The following is a 21,489-nucleotide window of genomic DNA, read 5'->3' as shown; positions in this document are numbered from 1 at the left end:
TGCCACGGCCCGCACCCGGGACCCGTCTGTGGCTCCCAAGAACATGCTAAACCCACAGCTGCACCCGCACCAGGGCCCGGCCACGAGGGGTGAATGCGATGGATAGATCGATCGATGGAGCAATCATCCATCCGCCCTACAAATGCCTTTTCCACATCACCAGCGTGCTGGCCCTCGGGACCCGTGCTCTGGCGGGTGGAGCGGGGCCCTTGGCCCACAAACGCGGTGATTCCTGTGCAGCCACGTCCTCTGGCGCTCTCCCTTCCTCCTCACCCAGGCCCCGTCCCCACGCCACCACCCGGCCCAGAGGGTGGACTGATTTCTATTGGGAACGGCCGGGAGGAGGTCACGGCTGGCATATGCTGGACCGGGAGCCGGAAACATCCGTGTCTTCCCGTGTCGCTCAGGTTAACAGCGGGGAAGCTGTCCCCGTGTGAGAGGAGAAGCTAGAGATGCTGATGGCGATGGTTAATGTCCTCTTCGTCCCAACCCTAGCGCTGGGCTCTGTCCTCCGCCCCGGCCCAGCAGATCGATGGCGTGCCCCCTGCTGGCTGCCCCCCTGCTGGCCTCCTGCTGGCCTCCTGCTGCCCCCTGCTGGCCCCTGCTGGTCCCACAACAGCCATCCATCAGCCTGAGGTTTGAGCCAAGTCCACAAGTTCACCCCAAACCCACCAGGTCAGTGAAGCAGAGTGTCCCTCAGTGGTGGGAGATCAATGGCTTAACCAGCAATGACCCCAGTGAGGCTTAAAGAGCCGGCTCCCTCTCAGAAACGAAGAGGCACAATGATGTCTCCAGTGCTCCACAGGGGAACTCACAGTCAGCTGTGTTTGGGGTTACGGTATAAGAAGGAAACATGCAAATGAGCAAAGACTTTCAGCCCATCCAGTGAAGGCCAGCAAGAGGGGAGAAGATGAGGGGATGAGGGGGGGCAGGAGGGGCATGGCAGGGGCAGGGGTGGGGCAAGAACATTGGGACAGGGAGGTGAGGGGGCTCAGAGGAGGAAGCAGTGGGTGGGGCTCAGAGGAGGAAGCAGGGGGTGGGGCTCAGAGGAGGAAGCAGTGGGGGGGCTCAGAGGAGGAAGCAGAGTCCCTATCTTTGTACCCACAGCCTAGGCGGGTCTGAGGTTGAGTGACAGGCTCATCCATGTACCGAATGCTTAAGGGATGGCTGCTTTCTTATAATCTGCTCTTGAGATGTAAGATCCGGCGTTCAAACTACATGCGCTCCCCCAAAAAACTCACTACATGACAACCCCACGAAGGAGAGCCACCCACTGAGCGGACCCAGCTGTCCCTGAGCCCCCGCTGTCCATTCCTCACACTTTATCCCCAGAGCACGTGGGCTTATCGAGGCCGCGGTGAGGTGGGGAGCAGGAGGAGGGCTTCCGGCCCGCGGGCTCCAGGGGAGGGACTGATCGGGGCCCAGGAGCTCAGGTCTGGCTAGCGGACTCCTGAGACCTTCCGACCCTGGAGGCCGCGCATCCCTCCTCCTCTCCCACCCGGGCCACCTGGGGGCCGAGAGCGACGGGGAAACACCTGCCGGCCACACGCCGGGCGCCTGGCTGGGGGGCGGGGGGCAGGGGGAGCTCCGGAGCCTGTCTGGGCAGCCTACCACCCGGCCGGCCGGGCGCCGGGCGGCTCCTCCCGCCTTCTCGCTCTCGGTGCCCGCGGGCTGTGCTGTGTGCGAGGAGGAGGCTGGTTCCACAGGAAGAGTCTGCGGAGAGAAGAGGCATCATCGCAGGAGGTCGCAGGAGACGTGGGGGGGCGAGTGAGGAGGCGAGAGCAAGCGGGCCACCCACATGCCCCAGCTCTTCTCTCTAAAATTAACCTATTTTCTAATGCAAACCTAATCATGTCTTTTCAACACTTTTAAACACGTTTTTATTGACTGCAGAGAGGAAGGGAGAGGGAGAGAGAGTTAGAAACATCAATGATGAGAGAACCATGGACCGGCTGCCTCCTGCATGGCCCCCACTGGGGATCGAGCCCGAACCCGGGCCTGCGCCCTGAGCGGGCCGGGAGCCGTGACCTCCCGGGTCCTAAGTCGACACTCAGCCCCCACGATGCTCAGCGCCCGGGAGCTGGCCCTCAGCACCGCGCTGGGCGCTGCACCAAATGTCACTTTTTAAAATGCAGAAACACACAGCGTGGCCGAGCCACGGAGGTCAGAGCAGTTAGCTCATCTTTTCAGCATTAAAAGCAAATCTGAAAAAATTCAACTCTCTGTCTATGGAAATGAAATTATTCCAAAATGTCAAAATTACTTGAGAAACAAATGAAGGATCGTATCCGGCCAGAGGGGAGCTCCCTGCACCAAAGTTTGGCCGTGGCCGGCGGGTGAGCCGGGGTCGGTCGTTACCGTGGCGGCCGCCCGCGGGGCCGGCTTCCCCTCGGCGCGGAGGCCCGGCCCGGCCCGCGCGGCCTTGCGGATCCGCAGGCGGATGGACACCGTCTGGTCTCCGTCTTCGTAGGACACTATTTTCCCGGACTCGATGCTCGCCACCGTTATGTTCACCGGCTGCAGAGGGCGTGGCATCGTTAGGACAGCCTGCCGCCCGGCACGCCGGCCAGGACCCCGGGCCGCGGAACGCCGGAGCCGAGCTGGAAAGCAGGACCGGGGCTCCTGTCCCCGTGTGGCCGCCCAGGGGGAGAGTGGGCGGGGGGTCATGACTGCACGTGGAGGAGAGATGAGCCGTCCTCAGAGCTGGGGTTAAGTGTGGCCCATGGCTGAGCCTGGGCCTGTGAACCAGGGGGTCACGGTGTGATGCCTGGTATGCGGGCTTGATCCTCCATGGAGAGCGTGCAGGAGGCAGCCAATCGATGATTCTCTCTCGTCATTAATGATTCTATCCTTCTCTCCCTCTCCTTTCCTCAGTGAAGTCTGTCTATGTATCTATGTCTATATCTATATATCTATATATCTATATATCTATATATCTATATATCTATGTATCTATATATCTATGTATCTATATATCAAATATATATCTATATATCTATGTATCTATGTATCTATGTATCTATATATCTATGTATCTATATATCTATGTATCTATGTATCTATATATCTATATATCTATATATCTATATATCTATATATCTATGTATCTATGTATCTATATATCTATGTATCTATGTATCTATGTATCTATGTATCTATATATCTATGTATCTATGTATCTATGTATCTATGTATCTATATATCTATGTATCTATGTATCTATGTATCTATATAGCTATGTATCTATGTATCTATGTATCTATGTATCTATGTATCTATGTATCTATGTATCTATGTATCTATGTATCTATATCTATATCTATGTATCTATGTATCTATGTATCTATGTATCTATGTATCTATATATCTATATATCTATATATCTATATATCTATGTATCTATGTATCTATGTATCTATGTATCTATATATCTATGTATCTATGTATCTATATATCTATGTATCTATGTATCTATGTATCTATATATCTATATATCTATGTATCTATGTATCTATATATCTATGTATCTATGTATCTATGTATCTATGTATCTATGTATCTATGTATCTATATATCTATATATCTATATATCTATGTATCTATATATCTATGTATCTATGTATCTATGTATATTTCGCTACTTTAAAAGCTGGCCTTGGGCTGGGCAAGCATGACCCTGGTTGGCACGTGAGGGGGAGGGGGAGGAGGGAGAGGGGAGGGGGTGGAGGAACCACAGCCCCGGGAGTGGAGCTGGGGAGGAGCTGGGGTGGGGTGAGTGACAGCCCTGGGCCCGCTCCCCGTCGCCGCAGGACCCCGGTCACCTGGGAGGAGGGCGCACTCGGGGGCGACAGTGCCTGCCCGAGGAGCGGGGCGCTGCGGCTCCGGGCAGCACGCCTCCTCGCCATCTCCTCGCCGCCCGGCACCGGGGCCCTCCTGCCGCCGGCCGGCCTCGCCGCCTGAAAGGACACACGGGCTGGGCGTCCCATCGCCCCCCTTCGGTGGCCCTGGCGAAGGGAGGACCTCACGGGAGCCGCCACGCCCCACGCGGGGCCACGGGCGGCCTCTCCCTGTCCCGGTTCCCAGAGGAAAGGGCACAGCTGTCTCTGTGGACCGCCTCCTCCCGGGGCGGGACGGAGAGCCGTGGCCAGGGCCGCCCGGCCCCCGGGGGCGGGGGTGTCAGGCGGTCACACGCCGGCCGCCGGTCACCAGCCACGGGACCATCAGGGTCACTGAGCCGTCTGGGCAGCCACGGCCATCCCTCATTCTGGGGACGGGGCCCACGGCCTGGGGCGCTGAGAGAGCGCCGCCCGCAGGGGCACGGCCTAACGAGCTGCTCTCCGGGAGACAGGAGCTCGTACCCGAGCGCCCAGCTCCCTCCTCGGCCGCGGGGAGGCCCCGGGTCTGCCGGCGTCGGGCCCCGGCGGCCCCGGGCTCTGCTCCTTCAGGCTGTCCATCTCCGCCCGCAGGTCACGGAGGATGGCGGCCCAGCACTCCTGCTGCGTCCGGAGCTGCTGGCCCAGCCCGGCCACCTCCCGCCGTAACCGCTGTCGGGGAGAGAAGCATGGCCGGCGTCACACCTGGGCGCCGAGCCCCCTTCTCCACCCCCCCACACACACCTCGCCTCCGGCCGCTGAGGGGAGCTCCATGCCTGCATCCATCTCTATTACTGTTGTTTTTTAAAACGTGTGTTTATTGGTGTCAGAGAGGAAGGGAGAGGGAGAGATAGAAACATCCATGATGAGAGAGAACCGTGGACCAGCGGCCTCCTGCACGCCCCCCACTGGGATCGAGCCTGTGCCCTGACCGGGAATCGAACCCGGGACCCTTCGGTCCGCAGGCCGACGCTCTGTCCCCGAGGCACACCGGCCGGGCTCCATCTCGGCTCCGCAGTGGAGCCGGCTCCGAGCCCCCGGAGGCGGCAGTGCCCCGGCCGCGCTCGGGGCTCCCCCTGTGGCAGCGCCATCGCGGGCGCGGGGCCCACTGCCCTTCTCCCCGGGCTGTGGCCGCCGTCCACGTCCCCGGAGCGGGCGGGCGGGCGCCCTGCGGTGGGACGGCCGCTGTTTAGGGGGTGAGGCTCGGCCTTCCGCACCGACACCAGCTCTCCCGGCCCGGCGTCCGAGGGCAGAGCGCCCCGCCATGTGTGGCCCGGCCACCGGGCAGGCGGCTCAGTGGGCGGGGCGGGCGGGGCGTCCACACTCAGAAACCGTGCAGGGAGCGGGAAGCTGACAGAGTTGGGGGGGTGGGGGGCTGGGGGGATGAGTGAAGTCAGAAACGCCCCCGCCGGGTCCCCCCCAGTCCCCGAGGCTGCGCCCTCTGAGACGTGAGAGCCAGGTGCGGCCTCTGCTCAGGAGGTAAAACCCCAGGCGCTTCTAGGAGGGGGGCCAGCGCCCGCGAAGCATCGCTCATGTCCTGTGAGATGAGGAATGGGGGACCGCATGCCGGGACAGCGAAGGCTGGGCACACGGGGGTCCCCACGCCCAGCCTGGGGCCCAGCACCCTGGCTCACCAGCACCGCCTCGGCCCCGCGGTCCTCCCATGGGGGCTCCGTCTCTGTGGGGTCGGCTCCGGCCGGGGGATCCTCGGGGTCGGTTCTGGCCGGGGGGTCCTCGGGGTCCTCGGGGTCGGCTCCGGCCGGGGGGTCCTCGGGGTCGGCTCCGGCCGGGGGGTCCTCGGGGTCGGCCGGGGGGTCCTCGGGGTCGGCCGGGGGGGCCTCGGGGTCGGCCCCGGCCGGGGGGGCTTTGGGGGAGCTGGAGTCTGTGGGCGGCTCAGCCTCCATGTGAGCCCTGCCTCCTGGCGGGAAGGGCCATCAGGAGGCGAAGGCCCCCCCTCCTCTGGGTGAGTGTGAGGGACCCCGTCACCACGCCCACCTCCCTGCTCGGTGCTGCCCTGTGCCCCCGCCCGCCGGCCCCTCACCCGTCCATGGTGACCGCCCTCTGACCCCCGACCCGCCATCCCCTCACCGTCCATGGTGACCGCCCTCTGCCCCCGCCCACCGGCCCCTCACCCGTCCATGGTGACCGCCCTCTGACCCCCGACCCGCCATCCCCTCACCGTCCATGGAGACCGCCCTCTGCCCCCGCCCGCCATCCCCTCACCCGTCCATGGTGACCGCCCTCTGCCCCCGCCCGCCATCCCCTCACCCGTCCATGGTGACCGCCCTCTGCCCCCCGCCCGCCGGCCCTCACCGTCCATGGTGACCGCCCTCTGACCCCGACCCGCCATCCCCTCACCGTCCATGGTGACCGCCCTCTGACCCCCGACCCGCCATCCCCTCACCGTCCATGGTGACCGCCCTCTGCCCCCGACCCGCCGGCCCCTCACCCGTCCATGGTGACCGCCCTGTGCCCCCAACACGCCATCCCCTCACCCGTCCATGGTGACCGCCCTGTGCCCCCGCCCGCCGGCCCTCACCCGTCCATGGTGACCGCCCTGTGCCCCCGACCCGCCATCCCCTCACCGTCCATGGTGACCGCCCTGTGCCCCCGCCCGCTGGCCCCTCACCCGTCTATGGTGACCGCCCTCTGCCCCCGACCCGCCATCCCCTCACCGTCCATGGTGACCGCCCTGTGCCCCCAACACGCCATCCCCTCACCCGTCCATGGTGACCGCCCTGTGCCCCCAACACGCCATCCCCTCACCCGTCCATGGTGACCGCCCTCTGCCCCCGACCCGCCATCCCCTCACCGTCCATGGTGACCGCCCTGTGCCCCCAACACGCCATCCCCTCACCCGTCCATGGTGACCGCCCTCTGCCCCCAACACGCCGGCCCTCACCGTCCATGGTGACCGCCCTGTGCCCCCGCCCGCCGGCCCTCACCGTCCATGGTGACCGCCCTCTGACCCCCGCCCGCCGGCCCTCACCAGTCCATGGCGGCCGCAGGCCGGGCCGCCCTCTGGGCCGGAGAACGGAGAACGCGAGGACAGTGCCGAGTTCTAAACCGACACCCGGGCTTAAAGCGACAGTCCGCCCGCTTCCCGGTGCGGCCGGCGTGAGGGTGCCACTGCTGGACACAGCTCCGTGTCTGCTGACGTGGCGGGAGCATGCCTGTCACACGCCTGTCACACGCCTGTCACACGGACCGGGAGCGGGACATGCAAATCCCCTCCCGCGACCCAAAAGGAAAGCTGGGTGTGGAGTCTTCCCTGAGCCCTAAACAGTGAGAGGAGCTGGAGCTGTCTCCGGGTGCGAGCACACCGCCTGCTGGGCGAGGCCCGGGACACGCCGGTTCACGGGCTGCGCCGTGTGATGCCAGGTGCACGGGAGGCGCTGCTCCGTGTCCAACGAGACAATCAGAGACTCAGGCGGTGAGCACACGCGCCCCGGACCCGGCCTGTGGGTGAGATGACCTATGACCCAGGAGGTCAGGGCGCAGGCCCGGGTTACAGGCTCCGTCCCCAGTGGGGGGCGTGCAGGAGGCAGCCGATCCATGATTCCCTCTCATCATGGATGTCTTTCTCTCTGACATCAATAAAAATACATGTTTTTAAAAGTGAGCCTGAACCTCTGGCCGTGGCCTCTGCACAGGCCCTGCTGCCTCGGGGCCGGACGTGCCCGGTGGTCGCGGGCTCATGTGTGTCTCTGACGGGCTTTTCAGGCCCCCGCCGGTGACGTCCCGCTGTCTGTCCCGCAGCCCTGGGATTGGGCCCAGCAGGCAGAGGGCTCGAACCCGGGCCACCTCCCTTCTCCGCCGGCCCCCGTGCTCCCTCTGGGAGGCGCTCAGGAGCCCCCACGGGGAGTTGGTTCGGTTGAACCTGCACCGAACAATGAAGAACAGCGTTTTCACAGCGGCCCCTGGCACCGTCATGGCTCCCTGAGGACATTACCTGCTGTGCATGAAAAGCTTCGTTCTGACAGAAGCTGGTGTGGCTCATGGATAGAGCGTCGGTCTTCGGACTGAAAGGTCCCGGGTTCGATTCCGGTCAAGGGCATGTGCCTTGGTTTCGGGCACATCCCCAGTTGGGGGTGTGCAGGAGGCAGCTGGTCGATGTTTCTCTCTCATGGATGTTTCTAACTCTCTATCCCTCTCCCTTCCTCTCCGTAAAAAATCAATAAAAATATATTTAAAAAAAAAAAAAAAAAGCTTTGTTCTGCACCATTAAATGTTTCCTGTCCCAGTAAACAACACTCAAAGCGATGTCTCCTGCCTGCAACACGCGTGTGCTAGGAACCAGCTTTGTGATGTGCGCGGCTGGAGTACGCTGGGAAAGGGGCTTCGTTCCCGGGCTCCGACCGCAGGCCCGGCGGGCGCCGGGGGCCCGGGCCTGTGCCCCGTCCTCCCTCCAGCAGCTGCTCCCGCTTCCCGACCGACCTGGTCTGGTTCTGTGAGTGGCCCAGCTCCCTCTCCCCCTCCCCCGTTCCGGCCGGCGGGTGGAGCCAGACAGTGACCGGGTCCCTGCGGGGAGGAAGCAGGCCCGGGGCGGGCGTGGACTCGGGACCCGTGAAGAAATGGAGTGCGGAGCCTCGGTGGCCACGGAACCGAAGTGGAGAAAGCGGCCCGTCCCGCCGGCCGGCCACACGCTCACCACGGCGCCCCTGCCCCGGCCCCCGCCCGCCCCGCCCACCCACCCGCCTCCTGGCTCTGACCTTGCCCACTCCCTTCCTCTTTCCGTCTGGTCCGGCTGGGTTTCCCCTGGAACACGGCCTCTCAGAATCGGGAGGTGTTACAGAACTGCATTTGTGTTTTCAGCAAAAGTGGGAACGCTGCTGGGGTCGTCTCCAGGCCCTCGGTCCAGCCGGTGGCCAGGGGACCGGACCAGAACCAGTAACACGTGATGTGGGGAGGACATGGGGCTCATCCACACAGGCTTTCTGACTGGCCGCCCGGTCACCCCTCTGGTGACACTTCCTCGCCGTCCCTGCCCAGGGCACCGAGGGCCGTGCACTCCCACAGGCCCCTCCACCCCGAGGACTCTGTGCCGTCACGTGTACTCCACACGCGTGTGCGGTGGACCAGAGCTCAGGCGGAGGTCAGGCCCCTGTAAGAACTCTGTGCCGTCACGTGTACTCCACACGCGTGTGCGGTGGTGGACCAGAGCTCAGACGGAGGTCAGGCCCCTGTAAGAACTCTGTGCCGTCATGTGTACTCCACACGCGTGTGCGGTGGACCAGAGCTCAGGCGGGGGCTCAGGCCTGCGATGCTGTCTGAGGGGCTCTGGTGCCTGGTCCCTGTGCCCTGTGCGCAGACACCCCTCCTTAAAGAGACCTCGCCCTCCTCCGAACGGCTCCGCTGAGCGAGGAGGTGACTCGGGGAGTGAGGCAGACGTGTCCTGACTGAGAATTGAACCCTGAGCTCATGGTGTATGGGATGGTGCTCAACCAATGAGGCACACTGGCCGGGCAATTACATCTCATCTTTTATTAGTCATCATGCCCTTAAAATTGTGCTAAAATAGGAACCATAAAACACAGAGACCTGATTTCCCAAGTCACACACATACATTCGTACAGACACGCATGTGCTGTCACCAAAGCAAACGAGACCCAGGCCGTCACCGGGGAGCCAGGAGCCCCTGCCTGGTGGCGCTGGCGGCGATGAGAGTGAGCGGCAGCCTTCCCAGTCGGATTGCTAGGCTTAGTCACTCCGAGGTTTTATTCAGGCTCCAGAGGACAGTGTGAGGTTCTGTGAAAGCTCTCCCTGCGGATCGGGAGGACGTGGGTGGCTGTGAGGGAGCGTTCCTGCGGGTGCGGCCTGCGGCCAGCAGAGGGCAGCGGCGCCCCATCGAGGGCTCCCTGGGCGGCAGGCAGGTCACCTTCCCGCCCGGACTCCTGGGAGACCCGGAGCACAGGCGTGCACACTGAGCTCCCAGGGCACCTAGAACTGAAGAACCCAGCTGGCCTTCTACAGCCAGGCAGAAGGTGAAGCTTATAAGATACTGGCTCTAGCCGAAACCGGTGTGGCTCAGTGGATAGAGCGTCGGCCTGTGGACTGAAGAGTCCCAGGTTCGATTCTGGTCAAGGGCATGTACCTTGGTTGTGGGCACATCCCCAGTAGGGGGTGTGCAGGAGGCAGCTGATCAATGCTTCTCTCTCATTGATGTTTCTAACTCTATCCCTCTCCCTTCCTGTCTGTAAAAATTAATAAAATATATATATATATATTAAAGATATTGTCTCTAGCTGGGCAGGTGGCTGTGCTTGAACAGCAACCTATGAGCCAGGAGGTCAGGGTTCGATCCCCAGTCAGGGCACATGCCCGCCAGTCATGCTTGGGCACGACCCGGCCTCTCGTCCCGCAGCCCCAGCGAAGGGTGCGCCAGGCACTGAGGCCCACACGCGTGTCCATGGCCAGGGCTGCCGATGCCCATGGCGCCCGGAGTGCCACAGCCGGGCGTTTTAAGGATCCGGAAGTGATGATTCTGGCCTCTCACACGCCGGCCTGCCCGGCCTCAGAAGCAACGGGTGGGCAGTTTTCACAAGACTTCGGTGCCTCTGGTCGAGGGGGCAGCCTACCGGGTCACACTCGGGCTCGTGGTGACAGGCTCATTTGTCCACAAAGAACCCACTGGGTCCTCGGAACCACGTTGCAGAATCAAGAAAAACGTCCCTGTCAGCACAGCAGATGGGATTGCTCACACGTGTGTGACGCCATGAGTGCATGTGTGTGTGTGTGTGTGTGTGTGTGTGGTTACTTCACTAACGACAGGCCGAGGTGTGGCTCCCTCCGGCCAGCGTGTTCTCACGGTGCCGATGGCCACGCCGCGAACGTGGCCGGACCCGCCGAGCGCAGAGCAGAGGCGGAGGCGGGCGCCGTGTCTGGGAGCCGGCGGTGAGGAAGGCGCCGGAGCCGGGGGAGGCCAGGGCCGTCGGGAACACCCCGAACTTTTCCTGTGGGAGGGGCCCTCACAGCTCTGTGCCTGGACGGGCGCCGAGCGCATGGCTGTGCCTGACTCACCGTGCGGCCAGGACGGCGACGCTGGGTGGGGAGCAGAGCACTCGGAGCATTTTCATTCCTCCCTGAGGCGGCAGCACAGCGGGGAGGGCTGCGCTAGAGAGGCTGCTCCCCTCCGGGTTCGGTCACACGCCTGGCGCCAGGTCTCGGTGCCACGGGGTCCTGTCTGTGCCGGGCGCCAGGTCTCGGTGCCACGGGGTCCTGTCCGTCTGGGCCCAGGTCTCCGTGCCACGGGGTCCTGTCCGTCTGGGCGCCAGGTCTCTGTGCCACGGGGTCCTGTCCGTCTGGGCCCAGGTCTCCGTGCCACGGGGTCCTGTCCGTCTGGGCCCAGGTCTCGGTGCCACGGGGTCCTGTCCGTCTGGGCACCTGAAGGCGTCCCTTTGCTTTGGTTCCAGAGCGGCTGCTGGCGGTGTGAGGGGGGAGAGGCTGCACCCGGTGGTCCCGCCGATGGAACCTTGAGACCACAGGACCGCCTCTGCTCCCCTGAAAACCAGCTTCCTTTTGCGAAGCCAATGCCGTGTTTTAAACCGAACACGCTGGCCGGCGCAGGGCTCAGGGGTGAGTGTCGACCCATAAACCAGGAAGTGATGGTTTGATTCCGGGTCAGGGCTCGATCCCCAGCAGGGGGCGTGCAGGAGGCAGCCGATCCATGATTCTCTCTCATCGTTGATGTTTCTCTCTCTCTCTCCCTTCTTTTCTAAAATCAATTAAAAAGAAATTTTTAAAAACTAGTGGCTTTAAAATGTTTTGGGTTGTTTTTTTGTTTGTTTATTTGTTTGTTTTTTAAATAAAATGCAGTCCTGGCCAGCTTGGCTCATTGGCTAGAGCATCCACGTGTGGACTGAAGGGTCCCAGGTTCAATCCCAGCCAAGGGCACATGCCTGGGTTGTGGGCTCGATCCCCAGTAGGGGGCGTGCAGGAGGCAGCCGATCTGTGATTCTCTCTCATCACGGATGTTTCTCTCTTTCTCTCTCCTTCTCCCTTCCTCTCTGAAATCAATAAAGAAATATTTTTTAAAAAAATAAAATAAAATAGCCGAAGCCGGTTTGGCTCAGTGGTAGAGCGTCGGTCTGCGGACTGAAAGGTCCCAGGTTCGATTCCGGCCAAGGGCATGTACATTGGTTGCGGGCACATCCCCGGTAGGGGGAGTGCAAGAGGCAACTGGCCGATGTTCCTCTCTCATCGACGTTTCTAGCTCTCTATCCCTCTCCCCTCCTCTCTGTAAAAAATCAATAAAAATAAAAAAATAAAAAAGATAAAATAAAAAAATAAAATGCAGACGTCAGGCCCTCAGAGGTCACCGTGAAGCTCAGTTGAGACACGGAGTCGCCGGTGAGCGCGAGAGGAAGCTGCAGAGCCGGTCCGTCCACACCACACGAGCCGGCCTCCGGGACTGCGTGTCAGCACCCCCAGCTCGCCTGCCTTCGAACGGGCTGAGCTTTCCCTCCTGTGCTCCTACGTGTACACGGCCCTCGGACACGAGTTCCTGGAACTTTCTAGAAGCTGAGAGACGGAGGAAACCTGATTCCTAACGGACCCGCCTCTGGGAGCCAGGAGCCTCCCCACCACCCCACCCCATCCCCCGGGAACAGGGCCCTGTGTATCCCTCAGCGGTGACCTTGTTTTTTCTGTTTTTTGTTTTTTTGTGTGTGTGTGGTATTTTTTAGTATTGTTTTCTCTCACCGGGAGAAACGGCGGACTAGGGGACAGGGCCCTGTGTACCCCTCAGTGGTGTCCTGTTCTTTCTGTGTTTTTTGGTTGTTTCGTGTGTATGCGTGTTTTTTAGTATTGTTTTCTCTCACCGGGAGAAACGCGGTCGGTCCAGGGATGGTTCCTGAACATTCCCCAAACGCTCCCATGTGCCAGCCCTCCCTGGATGCAGGCGCCAGCCTCAGAGGTGGCAGAACCAGTTTCTGGAGGAGAAAATCTGCATGAGTGTCCCCCCTTCCCCCACCCCGTACCCCCCATGTCCACGCCCCGTGTCCACGCCCCGTGTCCACGCCCCGTGTCCACGCCCTGTGTCCACATCTGGTCCGGGGGAGGCGTCCTCGGACGTGAGCGGCCGGCGCCGGCTCACATGGTGAAGGAGGACGGGTTGTCCTCGGCGGCGGTCTCGCTGGTCTGCCGGGAGGGGAAGGCCTCGGAGGGCAGCCGGCCGCAGGCCAGGCTGGGCGCGCGCCGCTGCCCCAGGCACAGCAGGTCCTTGGCGGCCCGCAGGAAGTGGCTGCGGAACCGGTGGCCCACGAAGGCGTAGAGCACGGGGTTGAGGCAGCAGTGCAGGAAGGCCAGCACCTCGGTGCCCGCCTCCAGGAAGCGCAGCGCCCGCTCGGCCCGGCAGGACCGGCCCAGCCGGCCCAGGTTGGCGGCCGTGGCCAGCAGCACGGCGTTGTGGGGCACCTGGCAGGCCAGGAACACCAGCACCACGGCCACGATCACGCGCACGGCCCGGTGCCGCCGGGAGTTCTGGGCGCGCAGTAGCGCCCGCACGATGAGCAGGTAGCAGCCGGCCATGACCAGCAGCGGCACGAAGAAGCCCCAGAGCAGCTGCAGGCCCAGCGGCAGCAGCTTCCAGCGCAGCGGCTCGGCCACCGCCAGGTAGCGCGGCTCGCACACCTCCCGGCCCTGCAGCGGGTACTTCTGGGCGAAGACGAAGGCCCAGGCGGACAGCAGCGCGGACAGCGCCCACACGGCCAGGCAGATGGCGCGGCGGTGCGCCCGCAGCCGGGCCCGCAGGCGGAAGGAGCGCGTGGCCTGCACGATGGCCACGTAGCGGTCCAGGCTGATGCAGGCCAGCAGCAGCATGCCGCAGTGGAAGTTGACGGCGTACACGCCGCGCACCAGCTTGCACAGGGCGCCACTGAAGGCCCAGCGGCCGGCGGCGTGCGTGGCCGCCCAGAAGGGCAGGGTCAGCACGAACAGGATGTCGGCCAGCGCCATGTTGAGCAGGTACACGTCCGTCATGGACTTGGCCTTCTTGTAGCAGGCGAAGGTCAGCACCACCAGCACGTTGCCCAGGAGCCCGCAGACGCAGATGAGGGAGTAGGTGACGGGCACGAAGAGCCGGGAGAAGTCCCGCACGTCCTGCAGGACGCACAGCAGGGTGGGGTCCGCGGCGTAGTCCTCCGTGCCGTTGTACTCGTCCTCGTCGGGGTAGGGGTCCGTGAAGGTCAGGAGCGCCTGGGCAGGCGGAGGGAGCGTCAGCGGCCGGGCCGTGTCTGAGGAGCCGCCGTGACCCCAGCCCACACCCCGGGCACTCACCTCGCTCATGGTGCCACCGGCGCCGGGCAGCCGGGGGCCCGCCCACAGGGTGTCAGCAGAGGAGGGACCCTGGGCAGGAAAGGAAGCGAGAGCCACAGGCGTTAGGACACGGATTCTGGGGGGCCGGACAGTGGGGGGCATCGTCCTCTCTCCGAGGAATAGGGGCGCCACCCAGCACACCACTTCCAGCAGGGGGCAGCACCCTCCTGGGGGCCACAGGGTCTCTGCCACACTGCTTTTTATCTTTTTAATGGATTTTTTATTTACCTCTGTAGAGAGAGGATGGGAGAGGAAGAAAGAGCTAGAAACATCAGAGACAGAGAATCACGGATCGGCTGCCGCTTGCACCCTCCTCACTGGGAAGGGAGCCCTGACCTCCTGGCCCACCACGGAGCCACGCTGGCCGGCTCTCCCACACGCCTGGAAGGTGGTTGTGGGTGACAACGCGCACGCGTGGGTGCATTCCGATCCTCGGGCTGCACAGGGTGACAGCAGCACCGCAGACTCTGACCCGCACAGAGCTCCTCACACCGAGCCCGCCGGAGCGGCAGCCAGTGCCGGCCACGTGCGGGCCCGGGCAGCCGGGCTGACGGCTGCCGCTCGGGCGCTCGCCGGCAGGGCGCCAACGGCACAGCTCAGGGCGCCGCCCGTGAGCCGTCCACGGGTTTTCTTTAAACTCTGGCAATCCTCAGGACACACTGACAAGACCCCTGGCCGGGAAAGGCAGCAGGAAAGTGTACGTCCTTAACTAGAGGCCCGGGGCACAAATTCATGCACCAGGGGGGCCCTCGGCCTGGCCTGCAGGATCGGGCCGAACCGGCTCTCCGACATCCCCGAGGGGTCCCGGATTGTAAGAGGGCGCAGGCCAGGCTGAGGGACCCCACGGGGCACGATCGGGGCTGGGGAGGGATGTGGGAGGTTGGCCAGCCGGAGAGGGACTGCGGAGGGCTCCAGGGTGATCTGGCCTGGCTCTCTCTGTCCCGATCAGCTGGACCACAGCAGCAAGCTAACCTACTGGTTGGAACGTCTTTCCCCTGGAGATCAGTGCACGTCATAGCGAGTGGTTGAGCAATACTAAAAGCCTAATATGCTAAGTGTCTGGTCATCCAGTTGGCTGTTCAACCAATCAAAGGGCAATATGCTAATGATATGCTAAGGCCACTCACTTGATGTACATTGACACCAAATGCTCGACACAGGAGCTCCCCCTGGTGGTCAGTGCGCTCCCACAGGGGAGTGCCGCTCAGCTCAGCCGGAGGCCGGGCTCACAGGGGAGGTGGCGGAGGTGGCGGGACCTCTGCCACCTCCATGGCAGCACTAAGGATGATCAACTGCCCCCCCAGCCCCCCACCACCCCCCAAACCCCCAACCCTCAAACCCTGCCACCACTCACCCCATCCTCTTGCCGACCCCTGGCCGCGTGGCCGGAGAGGTCAGGAGGAGGGGACACGCAGAGGCAGGCGGCCGTGCTGGCTGGGACACGGTCCCTCCAGCCAGCCGGTCCTCGCCTGCAGGCCGCGTGCACCCTGCGTGTGCCCCGCGTGTGAGGAGGGAGCAGCCTGACCCGAAGCCCGCTCACGGGTTCCTGAGTGCGTGCCTGTGAGGTGCTCCCACTCTGCCCCTCGCACGCCCGATGGGGCCTCGCACCTCCCGCCCATTGCCCGGAGCTGGCACCAGCTGGCAGCTGTGGCCGCCCCCATCAGGGCTCTGAGGCAGGAGGGCGGGGGGAGGTGCCGGCTGGGGTGGGAGGTGAAGGCTCCGCTGGATTGTCTGCCTGAGAGGCTCTGCTTCAATCCCCTCTGACTCCTGTGGTCGGAATTTCGGGATTCATCGCGGGGCCCTGGCGTGTGAGCTCCGTGTTGCTTGGGGGTGGTGTTCGGGACGCGGGGTCCAAGGGCATGCACTGCAGACAAGGCCGAGTCCGCGCAGGTGGCTGAGCATCGGTGCTGCCTGCCCGGCACCCGGCTGCCGGCGGTGATTCAGCGCCAGGCCACCGTGTCCCACAGACGCCACGTGGGCTCTCCCAGGGAAGCGGGGGCGGTGACACAGCCACCAGACATGTCAGAGGCCGGCACACGCCTGCTCACGTGACTCCGGTTCAGCTCTGGAGAAACCCATTTCTGCCGTGAAGACTGTGGCGGAGGGGGAGGGTGCCCGGAGCAGGTGAGTTTGGGAAACGCTGGGACACCCTCCTCCTGTACGTTAAGCAGAGCCGAGGCCGGTGCCGGCAGAGCTGTGCCTGAGGGCGCCCCCCGCCCCCGTGCTGCCGGACACGCAGGCGGACGGCGCTGCCAGGAGCCCGGCAGGGCCAGGCCGGGCACGGGCCCCGCTGGCCCCTGCTGTCCTCACGGCCGCTCCAGCGGCTCAGACGCACCTGCTCACGCCCCGTGTCTGGTCGCGGGGCCGCGGCCGGATCAGCAGCACCGGCACCCAGGGCCCGGGCGCCTCGCGGCGCGGCCGCCCCCTCCCCGGAGAAGACACGGGCTGCCCCGCGGGCCAGGCAGGTGGCGGCGGCCGCCGCTGCCTCGGTTCACCGCTGCCGAGGCCGCCCCGGTGGAGGGGGCTACGTGGACAACACATGGTGCAGCTCAGAGTCACCGTTAGACGCGCCACCGACACTGCTCACTCACATTTCGAGATAAAACAACGTGGCTTCCTCGTCTGCTTGTGTTAGGACTCGAGCCAACACGGCGTCTCAGTGACCCACAGCGAGTGCGAGTTCACTCAGCGCGGGAGAGCGCGCCCCGAGGGCCGGGCCGCGGGCCGGGAGGGGCCGGCGGTCCACACGCAGCTCCCACGGAGCAGGCGGCGCCGGCCCCGCGCCCCACGCCCACGCCCCGCAGAGGCCCGGGGCCCTCGGACACCACAGCTTCCCCCGTGGGCTCTGGGCGCCTTGGCCACCAGCAGGCGAGCAGGGCCGTGGCAGGGCAGGCGCCCCGGAGGGACCAGCCGGCAGCGCCCACGGGAGCTGGTGGTGGGTCCCGGCGGGGCTGGTGGGGTCGGGGTCGGGCAGAGGAGGCTGAGAGGCGGTGTGGCCGGGGGACCCTCCACTCGGGGGCCCTGGCCAGGCAGACTCATCCCAGAAAACTAACCCGGGAAAAGCTTGGTCCCTGACAGCAGTGGGAGACCACCAGCAAGGACAGCGGTTAGAATTAACTTACACAAGTTCAACCACGAGGTTAAGTTTGTTAACATTAAATCAAAGCTGAGACTTAAAATCTGAGCTTGTTCTCATAAACAGTGAAGCCTACAGGACAAGGAACAAGACTGGGACAGAGTGTGAGTTATGTGCTGTGTGTGTTGTACATAACCAATGCACGCATGTGTGTGCAAGTGATGTGTTCATATGTGATGTGCATGTGCCGTGTGCGTGTGCGTGTGTGTGCATGTATGCATGCATGGGTTCTGAGTACATTCTGGACATTGGGAATCACGGCTCCACATCCATGTGGACAGTGTGTCCGCCTTGTAGCCGGGACACGAGCCCCTGAGAGCCTGTGGGCTCCTACCTCCCCCCTCACTTCATGCCAAAGGGCCTGTGAGGCACCCCGAGACCTTACGTGGAGCACAGTTAAAGCCCCGCTCTGAGCCGGAACCGGGGTGGCCCAGTGGGTAGAGCGTCGGCCTGTGGCCTGAAGGGTTCAGGGTTCGATTCTGGTCAAGGGCATGTACCTTGGTTGCAGGCACATCCCCAGTGGGGGGTGTGCAGGAGGCAGCTGATCGATGTTTCTCTCTCATTGACGTTTCTAGCTCTCCATCCCTCTCCCCTCCTCTCTGTAAAAAATCAATAAAATATATTTCTAAATAAATAGGTAAAACCCGGCTCTGAGGCTGAGCCCGGCCGGCCGGCTCAGGGAGCGGCGGCCGCGGTGGTTTCAGATCGGCCGCCGCGGCTGCATCGCTCTTCCTTCTGCTTCTGAGCGCGGCCACGGGCGGAGGTGCTTTCCGGCGATGAGCGTGAGCCGTGCCCTCGTTCCTCTGCCCCCGGCTCCTGAGCTGCGTCCGGGCTGCTCGCCTTTCTGTTCGCAGAGACACCGCTGGCCCCCACGTCGCGCTGACTCGGCGCCCTTCCCTCGCAGCAGGAGCCCTCCTGCCCGTGTCGGCCCCAGGCGTGGGGCGCCGGCCGCTCACGGGCCCTGACCGCCCCGGCTGCGGCACCGGGCGAGCAGAGCCGCTGCCGACGGCTGAGCCGAAGCGCGCCCCGCCAGCTTGTGGCACGGCTTCCCCTCGAACCCGCCCCACGCGCCCCAGTCCCGGCGTAGCCGCCGGCGGCGCCGGACGGACGAAGAGCACGGCTCCCGGAAGCAGCCCGGCCCGGCCCTGCTGTCCCCCGCGAGGGCCTGTGCCTGGCGGCGCTGCTAGGACCCGAGGGCACGTCTGAAGGCAGGTGTTTGCCCAGTGCGGCCCGGGTGGCTGCCGGCACTCGGGCCCCAGGAGCCAGGAGCCGGGAGCCGGGCCCCGAGAGCCGGGCCCGGGAGCCGGGAGCCGGGAGCCGGGGGGAAGCTGTTAGGGGTCTCAGGTCCCTCGGACCCGGGCAGCGAGGCCCAGGCCGGGGAGGAGAGGAGAAGCCCCCTCGCCACGGTGCTTACCTGCAGCTGCGCCGCCACCGGTCCCTGGGTGTCCGGCCTCGTTGCCGTGGGGACTCAGGACCAGAGGGAGCCGGTCACGGAGGGAGACGCGGGGAGACTGACACGGCCAAGGCACAGCCACTTCCTACTCAGAAGCTACGCCTCTGCCCAAACACAGAGGCTAACCACCGCCAGCCCCGGCCGAGGCATCACGTGACTGCTCCCCCGGGGCCGGGGCCGCGACTGGGGCCACCTTCCCTGCCCCGTCAGCAGGGCCCCTGGGGCGCCCGGGAAGGGGAGGGAGCACAGTGCTGGGTGCCCCCGGTGGGGCCCCACCCCTCCCCACACAGCGCCCTCCTGGCCGCTCGGGAGGACAGCCCTGGCCTCGGGCTCTGAGCACACGGCTCCCAGCATGGCCTCGGTCAGTGTCCCCACCTGGAACGCTGGACGCAGTCACGTCGCGATAAACACCCGCACACAGGCCCCCAACGCGGACGGCGTTGGATGGCAGGTGCGGACCCAGGACTGCCCGCCCCACCCCCGCCACGACCACGGAGGGCGGGGCAGCCTCGGGGACCCGGCACCCAGCTCAGTCCAGCACCCTGACTTCCACGGAGACGGGGCCAGAGTGGCGTTCACACAGCCTGGAACGCCGAGCGTCACGGCCGAGGACCGACACCGAGACGCCGGCCGGCCCAGCGTTCAGGGCTCAGGCCCGGCCGCCCGGGACCGTGTTCACACGCCGCCCGGGACCGTGTTCACACGCCGCCCGGGACCGTGTTCACACGCCGCCCGCCGCCTCCGGCCGCCAGAGCAGCTGCAGGCCCCGCGCTCAGCTCGGCGGGCTCCTCCTGGCAGGCCCGCGGCTGCGGCCCCGGAGGCCCCGGGTCTGCCCGGCGGCGAGCTGGCCCCTGGGAGAGCTGTCCCGCTGCCAGGCTCCCGCCCGGGCAGGCTGGGACGGACGGAAAGGTCATCGTGAAACTTGCGGAGGAGGAGCAGCCGGGCGGGGGGTGCTCTGTCCCACCCCGAGCCTCTGGCCCCGCGGAGCCTCTAGGAACCTTGGGGGCAGCCGGGGTCACCCGCTCGCAGGCGGAAACACCCTTCCAGGCCCCCGAGGCCCGCAGCTTCCTTCCCGCTTTCCAGAACAGAAACAGCTCGCCTTAGCGGCGGAACAGGAAATGGGGGCAGGGGGTGCTCGGCACAGAGGCCGGGTGACCTGCCGGCGGAGCTGCTCAGGGAAGAGCCAGCGGGCGCTCCCTGCGGGCGAGGAGCCTCGGCGGCCGGCACCGGGGCGGGGGGAGGCGGGGGGGGGGCACGTCCTCCGGTTCTGCCCGGCCCGGAGGCTGAAGGCCCCTTGGGCAGGGGGAGCCCCAGAGCCCGGCTCTCTCACACACACACACACACACACACACACACAGGACGCGGACACGGGCGTGTTTGCTGCGCTCGGGCTCACACACGAGCTGTGATTTGTAGGCACCGACTATCTGTCATCTGCCGGAAAGCCACGTGGAAGCCACACGCCCCGGTGCTGGGCCTCTGCCGATCTGCCAGATAACCCGCCGCGTTCACGGCCCTGGGGGGTGGGTACAGAGCAGGGGGCGGGGGGGGGGTACAGAGCAGGGGACGGGGGGGGGTACAGAGCAGGGGACGGGGGGGGGTACAGAGCAGGGGGCGGGGGGTACAGAGCAGGGAGGGGGGTACAGAGCAGGGGACGGGGGGGTACAGAGCAGGGGACGGGGGGGTACAGAGCAGGGACGGGGGGTACAGAGCAGGGACGGGGGGTACAGAGCAGGGGACGGGGGGGTACAGAGCAGGGGACGGGGGGGGGGACAGAGCAGGGGACGGGGGGGTACAGAGCAGGGGGCGGGGGGTACAGACCAGGGGGCGGGGGGGGGTACAGAGCAGGGGGCGGGGGGTACAGAGCAGGGGACGGGGGGTACAGAGCAGGGGACGGGGGGGGTACAGAGCAGGGGACGGGGGGGGTACAGAGCAGGGGATGGGGGGTACAGAGCAGGGGCCGGGGGGGGGGGACAGAGCAGGGGACGGGGGGGGTACAGAGCAGGGGGCGGGGGGGGTACAGAGCAGGGGACGGGGGGGGGTACAGAGCAGGGGGCGGGGGGGGGGTACAGAGCAGGGGGCGGGGGGTACAGAGCAGGGACGGGGGTACAGAGCAGGGATGGGGGGTACAGAGCTGGGGCCGGGGGGGGGTACAGAGCAGGGGACGGGGGGGGGAACAGAGCAGGGGACGGGGGGGTACAGAGCAGGGGGCGGGGGGGGGTACAGAGCAGGGGACGGGGGGGGGGTACAGAGCAGGGGCGGGGGGGGTACAGAGCAGGGGGCGGGGGGTACAGAGCAGGGGACGGGGGTACAGAGCAGGGATGGGGGGTACAGAGCAGGGGACGGGGGGGGTACAGAGCAGGGGACGGGGGGGTACAGAGCAGGGGACGGGGGGGGTACAGAGCAGGGGACGGGGTGGTACAGAGCAGGGGACGGGGGTACAGAGCAGGGATGGGGGGTACAGAGCAGGGGACGGGGGGGTACAGAGCAGGGACGGGGGGTACAGAGCAGGGGCCGGGGGGTACAGAGCAGGGGACGGGGGGTACAGAGCAGGGGACGGGGGGTACAGAGCAGGGGACGGGGGGGGTACAGAGCAGGGGACGGGGGTACAGACCAGGGGACGGGGGGGTACAGAGCAGGGGACGGGGGGTACAGAGCAGGGGACGGGGGGGGTACAGAGCAGGGGACGGGGGGTACAGAGCAGGGGCGGGGGT

At 64.9% G+C, this 21,489-nt stretch overlaps 1 protein-coding gene across 1 annotated transcript; it reads right to left on the bottom strand.

Annotated features, from left to right (window-relative positions):
* Positions 1-12,952: 12,952 nt before the first annotated feature.
* CCR6 (C-C motif chemokine receptor 6) lies at positions 12,953-14,257 on the bottom strand. The gene is made up of 2 exons (XM_045577087.1): positions 14,148-14,257; positions 12,953-14,066 (listed from the first exon to the last, which is right to left on the bottom strand). Exons 1-2 carry the CDS (start codon positions 14,154-14,156, stop codon positions 12,963-12,965), a joined length of 1,113 nt encoding a protein of 370 aa, XP_045433043.1. The 5' UTR covers positions 14,157-14,257; the 3' UTR covers positions 12,953-12,962.
* Between the last annotated feature and the right edge of the window lie 7,232 nt (positions 14,258-21,489).

The sequence above is a fragment of the Pipistrellus kuhlii genome, unplaced genomic scaffold, assembly GCF_014108245.1.
Source record: "Pipistrellus kuhlii isolate mPipKuh1 unplaced genomic scaffold, mPipKuh1.p scaffold_m20_p_82, whole genome shotgun sequence".
NCBI lineage: Eukaryota > Metazoa > Chordata > Mammalia > Chiroptera > Vespertilionidae > Pipistrellus > Pipistrellus kuhlii.
This window is presented reverse-complemented; position numbering and strand designations above follow the sequence as displayed.